The sequence below is a fragment of the Dendrobates tinctorius genome, unplaced genomic scaffold (assembly GCF_039654945.1).
Source record: "Dendrobates tinctorius isolate UK_male_01 unplaced genomic scaffold, ASM3965494v1 ptg000116l, whole genome shotgun sequence".
Taxonomy (NCBI): domain Eukaryota; kingdom Metazoa; phylum Chordata; class Amphibia; order Anura; family Dendrobatidae; genus Dendrobates; species Dendrobates tinctorius.
The window spans coordinates 27,839,323-27,851,508 of NW_027361784.1; the positions used below are offsets into that span (position 1 = coordinate 27,839,323).

Below are 12,186 nucleotides of genomic sequence, written 5' to 3' on the forward strand. Positions count from 1 at the left end.
GAACCACTAGCCAGAATCTTTGAAAATTCCTGGAGAACAGAAGAAGTCCCAGGAGAATGGAGAATGGCAAATGTTGTCTCTATCTTCAAAAAATGAAAGAAGATGGAGCCTGGAAATTACAGCCCAGTGAGCCTAACTTCTAAAAAATAAAGGAAAGAAAATGGAGCCAGGAAATTACTGGCCAGTGAGCGTTATTTCTATACCAGGAAAGATCTTTGAACAAATTATTAAACAGCATGAATGTAAGTACTTGGATGAGAATTACATAATATACCAGAGCCAGCATGGGTGTGCCGCAAACAAGTTTTGCCAGACTAATCGAATTTCCTTCTATAAGATAAGATAATCCTTTAATCGTCCCACCATGGGGAAATTCAGAGCATTACAGCAGCAAGGCAGGAACAAGTACAGATACAGATGCATAAAGGCATTACATTGACAGTAGGTAGGTACATATACGGAAAAAAAAAAAAAAATGATGGAATCATTGACTGGCTGGATCAGGGAAATGTGGTAGATATAGTATAACTTAACTTCAGCAAAGCATGTGACAAAGTATCTCATACTATCCTTATTGAAAATGATATTGTTCGGTTCGCAGCCGGAAGTGCGTATCAGTCCGTTTCCATGGGCAACGGCACAGTGTAACTCATTGATGCAGCAATGGCTTTGCTCTCTTTGGCTCTGGTCTTGGTCTGTGTTTATTCTCACACAGACCAACATACACATAGCTCCTGCTCTGTTGCTTGCAAAACCAAATAATGACCAACCCAAACCTTAACTGAAAGTTTAAATGGGAATCATGGACATGGGCCACTCCAAGACCCGGAGTGGAGGGAGAGATCCATTCCACTAGCTTCCTACAGCTCTCTCCAAAAATAAAAACCCATGCCAGGTTTTCCTACTTCTGACTTGGTCAAATAGCTTGACCAAGTCCACACTCTCTTTTATTTTGCATTGTAACCACAGCCATGGCTGTAAAGTGTAAACACAATGCTCTCCGGCGAGTTCAGTATGTTTGTTTGCACATCCTGGGGGACGCGTAATGACCCTCGCATATGTTCCCCCTCACTACCTTACTCACCATACCAACAGTGAGGATTGGAAGTGCGAATATGATGGCGTGGAGCTATTTTTCAGAATACAGAACTAGCAAACTTCATATGATTGAAGGAAGCATGATTGGACAAAAGTAATGAGACATTCTTGAAAAAATCTGCTACCATCTATCAGATTGATTAAGATGAAACAAGGGAGGACATTTCTGCAAGGCAATGATCCCAAACACACAGAATAGGAAACTTTCAATTGGTTTCAGAGAAAGAAAATAAAGCTGCTAGAATGGTCCAACCAATTACCTGACCTGAAGCCAATAGAAAATGTATGAAAAGCACTAAAGCTCAGAGTTCATAGAAGCAGCACATGGAACCTTCAGGATTAGAAGAGTGATTGTGTGGAAGAATGGGGCAAAATCACACCAAAGCAATGCATGAGACTACTTTCTCCAAACTGGAGGCGTCTTCAAGCTTTCAGCATCAACAAAGACTTGGGTACAAACTATTAAATACATTTCAGTAAGCATGTTCAACACTTTTTCTCTGTGTTATGTGTCATTATTACACATAATTAATGTATGGACAAGTATGGCTTAGTTTCTTTGCCTGTGAGGATTGGATGGATTGTTTCCAACATCAAGTGACCATTTCATGTCAATAGCACCTTTAGAAATATATTTACTTAGAAAATTGGTGACGTGTTCAATACGTATTTTATCTGCTGTATTTGTACATTGGGGAAAATAAGTATTTGACACACTGCCGTTTTTGCAAGTTTTCCCACCTACAAAGAATGCATAGGTACACTTCACATGTGAGAGTCAGAATCTAAAAATGAAAACCAAAAATCACATTGTATGATTTTTAAATAATTACATTGCATTTTATTGCATGAAATAAGTATTTGATCACCTACCAACCACCAAGAATTCTGGCTCTCACAGACCTGTTAGTTTTCCTTTAAGAAGCCCTCCTACTCTGCACTCATTATCTGTATAAACTACACCTGTTTGAACTCGTTATCTGTATAAAAGACACCTGTCCACACACTTAATGAACCACACTCCAAACTCTCCACCATGGCCAAGACCAAAGAGCTGTCTATGAACACCATGGACAAAATTCTAGACGTGCACAAAGCTGCGATCGGCTACAGGACAATAGGCAAGCAGCATGGTGAGAAGGCAACAACTGTTGGTGCAATTAATGGAAAATGGAAGGAACAAAAGATGTCAATATAACTGGGGCTCAATGGAAGATCTCACCTCATGGGGTAAGGATGATTCTGAGAAAGGTCAGGAATCAGCCCAGAACTACACGAGAGGACCTGGTCAATGACCTGAAGAGAGCTGGGACCACAGTCTCAAAAATTACTGTTATCAACACACTACGCTGTCATGGTGTCACGGACTGTGGCCGCGGACGCGGCCCAGCAGGCGACTCCACGCCGACGGCGAGGGGCGGGCGTCCCCCGGGGAGGCAATATGGACCCTCTATACCACAGAGGAGGACCTGAGCCTACCCAAACTAGGGAAGGGCAGCGACTGGGATACTGTGGCAGCTGAGCATGGGGACAAAGAGAAGACACGTAGGACTTGATAACACCACACAACTTCAGGTATAAAGAACATAAAGTTTACTTATAGTAAAGTCACAGTACATATATGAAACAACCCAGTGGACCCCAAGGCACCAAGGGATCACAGAGGCACACATAGGCGGGACATCGGGACACAGGCAGGACATAAGGGTACAGGCTGGACATCAGAACATAGGCTGGACATCAGGGTACACAAGGTCATCAAGACGCAGGCAGGACATCAGGGTACACGAGGTCATCAGGACATCAGGGTACATGAGGACATCAGGACAATCAGGGTCACCCACAGGACATCAGAGTCACCGGCAGACATCAGACAGGAGTCGTTCGGTTCCGGACATCCAACACGACTTACAGGCACCACTGCAGACATCAAGCTCCCGGCTCCAGGCTCCAGGCAGCGGTCATCAGGTTCCTGACTGCCGTCGTCAGGCTCCGTGCATCGGACCTAGGAAGGAACTCAAGCGTAATGATGCTAAAACCGCAGGATTGCTGGCCTGCATGGAGCTAGCACCGCATGGTGCAGAGCACAGTGTAGTAGATGCTCAGCAGAAACACGGGTTACAAGACTCAGTCACTGGGTGCGAGGTTCCAAACACAGGGGGATTCCAGAAACATAACAGCTGACATAGTTCAGACAGGGTCAGGTACAGGACAGGTACAGGATCAAGGATTCAGGCCTGGATATACCGCTTCAAGGGCAGGGTGCAGGAAGAGGACAAAGCAGGAATCAAGGCAGGGACTTTGGTACCAATACATAGACAGGAGAGGTCCAGGGACACAGACACAAAACACACATGGCAAAGTTCAGGAGCTTTATGAGTAGCTCTGGCCATGCCCAGCAGGGAAGGGGAAGTTTATATAGGACTGCCCCTCAGTAATTGGATGAGGACAGCATTTCAAGTACACACACTAACCCTGATAAAATCAGGGGAGATGTGGCCGCGCACGCCCTAAGCACACACAGAAACATTGCAGCACAGTCAGTGCAGGAACAGAGGCTTAGAGCACCTGGCATCGTCTGCAAGCCTAAACACATGTGGAAAGTCATGCACCAGCTGCAAATGACCTCGCAACCCGCGGACAGCTTCCACAGCAGCAACCAGGGACCGTACATGTGGATGATCATGCAGCAGAGCAAAGACCTAACAACACATGCACGGCTACGCAGCAGAGCAGGGAACTGAGCAGGCTCCATACAGGTAACAGCCAGCAGTATCCCAGCTCAATTAGGGGGAAAGGAGCAAAGGGTTAAATCAAAGACATGCATTGTCACGCCGACAACCAGGTACAGACAGAATGGCGTGACACATGGATTAAAATCCTGCAGGGCACACAAGGTCCCCCTGTTCACGCCAGCACATGTCCAGGCCTGTTTGAAGTTCACCAAAACAGAAGAGTCATGGGAGAAGGTCATATGGTCAGAAGAGACCAAAATAGAACTTTTAGTCTAAACTCCACTCACCATGTTTGAAGGAAGAAAAAGGATGAGTACAACCCCAAGAACACCATCCCAACAGTGAAGCATGGCTGTAGAAACATCATACTTTGCGGGTGCTTTCTGCAAAGGGGACTGGACGACTGCATCGTATTGAAGGGAGGATGGGTCGGGTCATGTATCGCGAGATTTTTTTTTTGGTATATGGCTCAGCAAGGCTCTGCTCTGCGCGGTTAGGCTCCGCAAGACTCTGCTCTGCGCGACTTGGCTCCGCAAGACTATCTCTGTTGACAACCGTAGCTCCCTCTTTCTTGCCCGTTGCCACACCGGAACTCTCTTGCTTCAAGCGCTTTTCCCTTTTATCCTGCTGATGCTGCGTTCTCTTTACAGCCTCCCTCGCTCTCCTGTCACAACAGGAAGATCCGTCTTCCTCAAGCTTCCCCCAGACTGCAGGGGAAGCTCCGCCTCCCTAATCCTTACTCCCGGAGACAGAGTATGCAGCCTCTCACGTTCCGGACCCAGCGTACAGGTACCCGTGGTTCGGTCCACTTCTCTACAGTGTTACACTGGGGAATTGAGAGCCAATGAAGGGATTTGAAAAGTGGGGAAGTGGAGGAGTAGCGGGGAGAGAGATGAACTAGTTGGGGAGTAGAATTAAGGATGGACTGGAGAGGTGCGAGAGAGTAGGTAGGCCACAGAAGAAGATGTTACAGTAAAAGGGGTGGTAGATGAGAGCATGCACAAGCGATATTTTTGAGCTGGGAGCAACAGGAGGTGGCGAGAGTCAAAGGTCACTCCGAGGCAGCGGATTTCCATTAGAGGGGAAAGTATAATGTCATCTATTGTGATGGATAAATCAGATAGAGAAGATACATGAGATGGAGGAAAGATAATGAGTTCAGATTTGTCCACATTGAGTTTAAGGAAGCGAGAAGAGAAGGAGGATATGGCTAATAGACAATCGGGGATTTTGGACAGCAGAGAGGTGACATCTGGGCATGAGAGGTAGATCAGAGGAGTGTCATCAGTGTGCAGATGGTGTCACGACTGCAGCCGCAGACGCGGCCCTGCAGGCGCCTCCACACCGATGGCGAGGGGCGGGCATCCCCCGGGGACGCAATATGAACCCTCTATACCACAGAGGGGGACCTGGGCCTACCCGAACTAGGGAAGGGCAGCGACTGGGATTCTGTGGCAGCTGAGCATGTGGACAAAGAAGACACGTAGGACTAGATAACACCGCACAACCTCAGGTATAAATAAAGTAAAGTTTACTTAAAGTAATGTCACAGTACACAGACAAAACATGGCTAAACCAGGCTCCCGATTCCACACCTCCCAGAAGGGTACCACCCAGTGGACCCCAAGGCACCATCGGATCACCGAGGCACTCATAAGTGGGACATCGGGACACAGGCAGGACATCAGGGCACACGAGGTCATTAGGACATCAGGACACAAGAGGTCATCAGGACACACGAGGTCATCAGGACATCAGGACACACGAGGTCATCAGGACATCAGGACACACGAGGTCATCAGGACATACGAGGTCATCAGGACACACGAGGTCATCAGGACATCAGGGTCACCCTTAGGACATCAGAGTCACCGGCAGACATCAGACGAGAGTCGTTTGGTTCCGGACATCCAACACGACCTACAGGCACCACTGTAGTCATCCAGCTCCAGGCTCCAGGCAGCGTTTATCAGGTTCCAGACTGCAGTCGACAGGCTCCAGGCATTGGACCTAGGAAGGAACGCAAGCGTGATGGTGCTAACACCGCAGGATTGCTGGGCCTGCATGGAGCTAGCACTGCATGGTAGTCAGAGCACAGCATAGTAGATGCTCAGCAGGAACACCGGTTACAAGAGTCTCAGATTCACTGGGTGCGGGGCTCCAAACACAAAGGGATTCCAGGAACATAACACAGCAGACAGTTCAGACATAGTCAGGTAAAGGATAGGTACAGGATCAAGGATTCAAGCCTGGATACACCGCCTCCAGGCCAGGGCAAATTTAGATGGGGTCAGGTACATGACAGGTACAGGATCAGGGATTCAGGCCTGGATATATCGCCTCTGGGGCAGGGCGAAGGAACAGGACAAAGCAGGAATCAAGACAGGGAATTTGGTACCATAACCGAGACAGACGAGGTCCACAGACACGAGACACACATAGCTAAGTCCAGGAGCTTTGTGAGTTGTGAGTAGCTCTGGCCCTGCCCATAGGGCAGGGTAAGTTTATAAAGGGGCTGCCCCTCACCAATTGGCTGGGGACAGCATTTCAAGTACACACACTAACCCTGATAAAAGCAGGGATAGTGTGGCTGCGCACGCCCTAAGCACACACAGAAACCATTGCAGCACAATCAGTGCAGGAACTGCAGCTTAGAGCACCTGGCATTGTCTGCAAGCCTAGACACACGTGGAAAGTCATGCACCAGCTGCAAATGACCTCACAACCCGCGGACAGCTTCCACAGCGGCGACCAGGGACCGCACATGCGAATGGTCAAGCAGCAGAGCAAAGACCTAACAACACATGTGCAGCTACGCAGCAGAGCAGGGAACTGGGCAGGCTCCATACAGGTAAAAGCCAGCAGTATCCCAGCTCAATTAGAGGGAAAGGAGTAAGGGGTTAAAGCAAAAAAACATGCATTGTCACGCCGACAATCAAATACAAACAGAACGGCGTGACAGATGGTACTGGAATCCATAGGACTTAATGAGTTGTCCCAGGCCAAGGGTATAGATAGAGAAGACGAGGGGTACTAAGACAGAGCCTTGGGGGACTCCAACAGAGAGAGGGCGGGATGAGGACATAGTGTGGGAGTGGGAGACGCTAAATGTGCGGTTGGAAAGGTATGAGGAGATCCAGGATAGAGCAAGATCTTTGACACCAAAGGAAGAAAGGATGTGTAGTAGGAGGCAGTGGTCAACAGTGTCGAGGACAGAAGACAGGTCTAGGAGGAGTATAGAGAATTGTCTGTCAGCTTTGGCTGTAAGTCGTTCAAAATTTTGATCAGGGCAGTTTCAGTGGAATGGTGGGGACAGAAGCCAGATTGCAGATTGCCGAAGAGAGAGTTAGATGAGAGGTGGGAGGAAAGTTCAATGTGAATATGCTGCTCAAGGAGTTTGGAAGTAAATGGGAGCAGCAATATGGGGTGATAGTTTGACATAGTGGTTGGGTCCAGAGATGGCTTTTTAAGGACAGGCGTGATTGTGGCATGTTTGAAAGCAGAAGGGAAGGTACCAGAAGTTAGTGATAGGTTGAAGAGATGGGTTAGAGATGGGATAAGTATGGTAATGAGGTTGGGGAGGAGATGGGATGGGATGGGGTCAAGTGCACAAGTGGTGTGGTGTGATTTGGAGATGAGACGAGTAAGATGTTATCGAGTTAGGGCATTGGTCTGGTAAATAAAGGGGTTGTGGTCATCAAACAATAAAGACTTGCCTTGTTTGGTCAATTTTATTTTTGGAGTGTGTGGCAAAGTCCTCAGCTGTGAAGTAAGCCTACTTATCAGAGGTGACTGCTGATTCGAATGTTAGTGCTGCTTTTTTCAATGCAGTAAAGTCATCTTGCAAATGTGCTTTCTTCCAATGCCGCTCTGGAACCCTGGACACTTGACGAAGCTTTTTAGTGATGCTATTGTGCAGGATTGTATACTGATTTGCCATGCCTGAGAGGGGTGGCCACATCAATAGCTAATGCGAGAGTGGCTTTGTAGAAATCAGTGACAGTGTCTGTGTCATGGAGTGAAGAAATGGACATCAGTGGTACAAAAGAGTCAGAGAGTGCGTGAGTGTCTAGATGTGTAAGGTTAAGATTTATATGTTCACCCTTCACTGCACTTCCTTGCTGGCTATACCTCTAGGTGAACTTGTGTTTAGCAGTTCCAGCCTTTTAGTTAAGGGGGTTTACCTTGCATGGTAAAACCAGTTGTATTCCTGCAGTGAGTCTTTGTTTTCCTTCCCAGTTCCTTTTCTTTTCACCTCTTTAGGTTTCTTGAGGGTTATTCTTGTTCCATTTATGTTTGGCTTTCCTTACCTTTCCCATTCTACCTTATATAAATGTGCTTTAATTTTCTCAACCAGGGTTTTTCCATCTTCTTGCACACTTTCTAGTCTAAAACCCCTGACAAAGGATTTTGATCCGTAACGCGTGTCGGGGTGTGCGCTGTACTTGGACCGGCAGGCCTTAAAGGTATACACCCCATATTTTTTGCTCATTGTCTCCTTGCACTTATGCAATTTTCACCTTAAGTGGTTCCCTCTTGTGTGCTGTTTTACTTATAACACTAACTTATTTGACTTGTGATATTTTACACATTGTTGTATTCATTTGATTAATTTTAAGCTAATGGCTTTAGATTGTGTTTTCACCCCTTTTTTTACACTATTGAGTATTTTTTGAGCTTTATGATGGTGTTACATACATAGTATATATGCATATGTGTATTCTTGAGATTTTCTATTCTTATCCTCCCCCCAACCATTTATTTGTTACTTCCTCGATGGATTTTGTCAGTAAACATATGGTCTTGATTTGATCTTATGACTTTTTTGGTCCACTGTGTTTTTATTCTTTGAATGAACACATACTTTTTATTATGTATTCCAAGTACGGGCACATTATTGCTTTAGTGCTACCGCTTACCATTGTTGTCTAATAAAGGTAATTTTATTTAAACTATTAATTGCATTTGCATGTTTTTTTTAGACCATAAGTTAGTGTTGTTTCTTTTTTCGGTACTACACTTTCTAGTCTATACAGGGACATGTAGGTTGTAGATGCGGCATCTCACTTTAGTAGGTCTTCCCTTTTTCCATTACCCTTGAGTGTGTGTGTGTTACGCTCATAACAGTATGTCCATATAGACTGCTAAGTGGGTTGATCCTACTAACAGATTCCCTTTAAGGTATATCCAAGGTTTTTTAGTATGAAACATACAAACTTTATTAAAATTAAAAGAGAAAAATCTCTCACATTTGCCCTCAAAATCCATCAAGAAATATCAAGTAATGTAACTAAATAGGTTAGACTACCTTACATATACTGTATACAAGGATGCAATAAAAAGAGAAAAGCATACGCAGATAGCACATTTCACAAATAGTAATAGGCACATACATCACATTATGCAGATAAGTCAGAGGCAGACATGTCATTGTGCAAGCTCTGCGGCCACACAGAGGACCAAGCGGTAAGGGGGGCCATTTCTACTTCCAAAACAGGTGCAGTTTTCCATTTTAAGGAGCTCTCTGGCTCATATATTGTTTTTGCACTTTTCTGTCTGTGTCTGACAGTGAGATAAGCAATACTGTACATTTGGGGCATATTGACAAGCCATCCTTATGAGTCCAGATCTTATTAAAATACCCCACCATGTTGGACCTAATAGCTCCCAACTTCTTGTATACCATAATATTATTAATCTTAGCAACAACAGTGGATAAATGCAGATCTGGATTTTTCCACCTGGACGCTACGTGTATTTGAGAAGCTGGCAATATAAGCGGAGAGGTTGGATTTTGCATATTTAAAGGTTTGTCTCATAAAAAGAAAATTGCTGGTAATTTAGGACATTTAGCTCTCTGTGACTTCTCCCACTAAATTTTCTATTCTAGACAAAAAATTAGCTACTATCGGGCAAGACCACCGTATGCAATTCAGAGGGTTTCTTATGTGGACTTGTACCAAAGTAAAAAAAAGAAGAAAAGCTTAAAATGAGGATGGCCTTTCATGTACCTCTAGCCACATTGGATGGCAGTATTTTAAGTCCTTCTCAAGCTCCTTTTTTCTCCATTCTTTCCATTGATTCATCTTGATCTTTGACTGATAAATTTCTTTAAATTCCTCCACGATTTGATATAAAGTCAAGCCCAGAGCTATGCAGATGACAATGATTCTCCAAACATCCTGAAATCAAGAAGAATGAACATATTTATTTACAGTTAACTGAAAGATAAGTTGTGAAGGGCATTTATTCTTTTTAGTTTATGTGCGTTTGTTTTTTCCTCCCTTCTTTCAAGAGCCATATATTATTTTACATTTTCCATCCATATAGCTATAGCAGGGTTTGGTTTGTTTTTTTTGCAGGATGGGTTATTATTTTCAATGACATTCTCATTTTTTTCAATTACCATATATACTTGAGAATAAGCCGACCCGAGTATAAGCAGAGGCACCTAATTTTGCCACAGGAAACTGGGTAAGCTTATTGACTTGAGAATAAGTCGGGTATGCATTGTCACCTCATCCCTGTCCTGGTATGCGTGGTTCCCCCCGTCCTGTCCTGGTATGCGTGGCTCCCCTCATCGCTGTCCTGGTATGTGTGGCTCCCCTCGTCCTTTCCTGGTATGCATGGCTCCCCCCGTCACTGTCCTGGTATGTGTGGCTCCCCCATCGCTGTCTTGGTATGTGTGGCTTCCCCCGTCCTGTCCTGTATGTGTGGCTTCCCTGTAGCTGTCCTGGTATGCGTGCCTTCCACCGTAGCTGTCCTGGTATGCGTGGCTCCCCCGTAGCTGTCCTGGTATGCGTGGCTCCCCCATAGCTGTCCTGGTATGCATGGCTCCCCCCCTCCCATCACTGTATACATGTTTCCTATTACAAAGAAAAAGAAAAACAAACATCCTACTCACCCGCCTCCAGCGTACCCTCGCAGCACCTCATTTCGGTTTCCAGCAGCACTTCCTGTGCTGAACGATCACATGGCACCGCTCATTAAGGTAATGAATATTCCCTCCACGCCTATGGGAGTGGAGACGAGGCGTGAATATTCATTACCTTAATGAGCGGTGCCAAGTGATCGCTCAGCACAGGAAGTGCTGTCGGAAGCCGTCACCATCGAAATGCTGTGAGAGCGCCAGTACAAACAAGATGCAGGGCACGCTGGAGGGTGAGTATGATGTCTTCTGGAAGCCGGCGGCTGCAGCTGTCACTGTGCGCGCTATAAGAGAAATGAATATTCATTTCTCTTTAGTAGTGGCACAGGCTGTAGCCAGAGCCGTCGGTTCCTGCCTCTGTCACCCACTGCTCCGCCGCTCCCCCTTCCCTGCTGGCCCTCTGGAACAATTGACTAGTGTATAAACCGAGGGGGGCATTTTCAGCACAAAAAAATGTGCTGAAAAACTCGCCTTATACATGAGTATATATGGTACATCATTTTACCATACATTCATTGGATTGAAATATGGCAAAGAATTTCAAGTGAAATTGTGAAATAAATGCAATTCCCCCATTAATTTTGAGTTTTATTTTTATGGTATTCATTGTGCAAAATAAAAAAGATCTGGCAAAGTGATTCTCTAGGCCAATACGATTACAGTGATACCAAACAGTCATCAGAAATTTGTTAGGAGAAAAAAATTGGGTTTGTGTTGTCATTTTCTGAGATTTTTTTTAATTTTTTCCTGTGAAGGCTTGTTTTTTTAGTGGTGAGCTAATGTTTTTATTAGTACTATATTGGGGTAAATATAATTTTTTTGATTGCTTTTACTGGCATTTTTGGGGGAGATGCATCAACTAAAAAAAAGTCAATTCGACCATATTAATGTTTACCACTTTATGGCGCTTATGGGTTACATAACTTTATATTTTGATAGATCGAACTATTACAGACACAGCAATACAATCAAGTTTGTTTTTTTATTTCTTTATTTTTTATTTAGGAAAAAAGGGAGAGACTCAATTTATTTTAGAAACTAGTTTTTTTTTTGTAGTCCTCTTTGGGTTTGAACCTGTGAGAATGCATGTTCTAAATACTGCAATACAACAGCTTTGCAGTAGATACAGGGCCTTGAAAAAGTATGCATATCCCGTGTATTTTGCCACATTTTTTCATATTACACCTACAAACTTACCGTAAATGTATTTTATTGGGATTTTATGTGACACCAACACAAAGCAGAAAGTATTTGTGAAGTGTAAAGGAAATTATACATGGTTTTTTAAATACCTTACATAAAAAAGTCCTATATACTCCAGCGAACTGGCACTTCACAATAACATCCACAAAAAATTCGGACTTACATAAAACTAGAGCCGAAAGAAGTGATCCAGAGATTAAGATAAAACAATGCAATATTTTA

At 44.6% G+C, this 12,186-nt stretch overlaps 1 protein-coding gene across 1 annotated transcript in view; it reads right to left on the bottom strand.

Annotated features, from left to right (window-relative positions):
- LOC141101197 (uncharacterized) overlaps positions 1 to 12,186 on the bottom strand; it is a 259,136-nt gene that overhangs the window by 144,862 nt on the left and 102,088 nt on the right. The window contains exon 11 of the mRNA XM_073590063.1: positions 9,845 to 10,015. Within this exon, the coding sequence (XP_073446164.1) occupies positions 9,845 to 10,015 (171 nt within the window). The remainder of the gene's footprint in view (positions 1 to 9,844; positions 10,016 to 12,186) is intronic.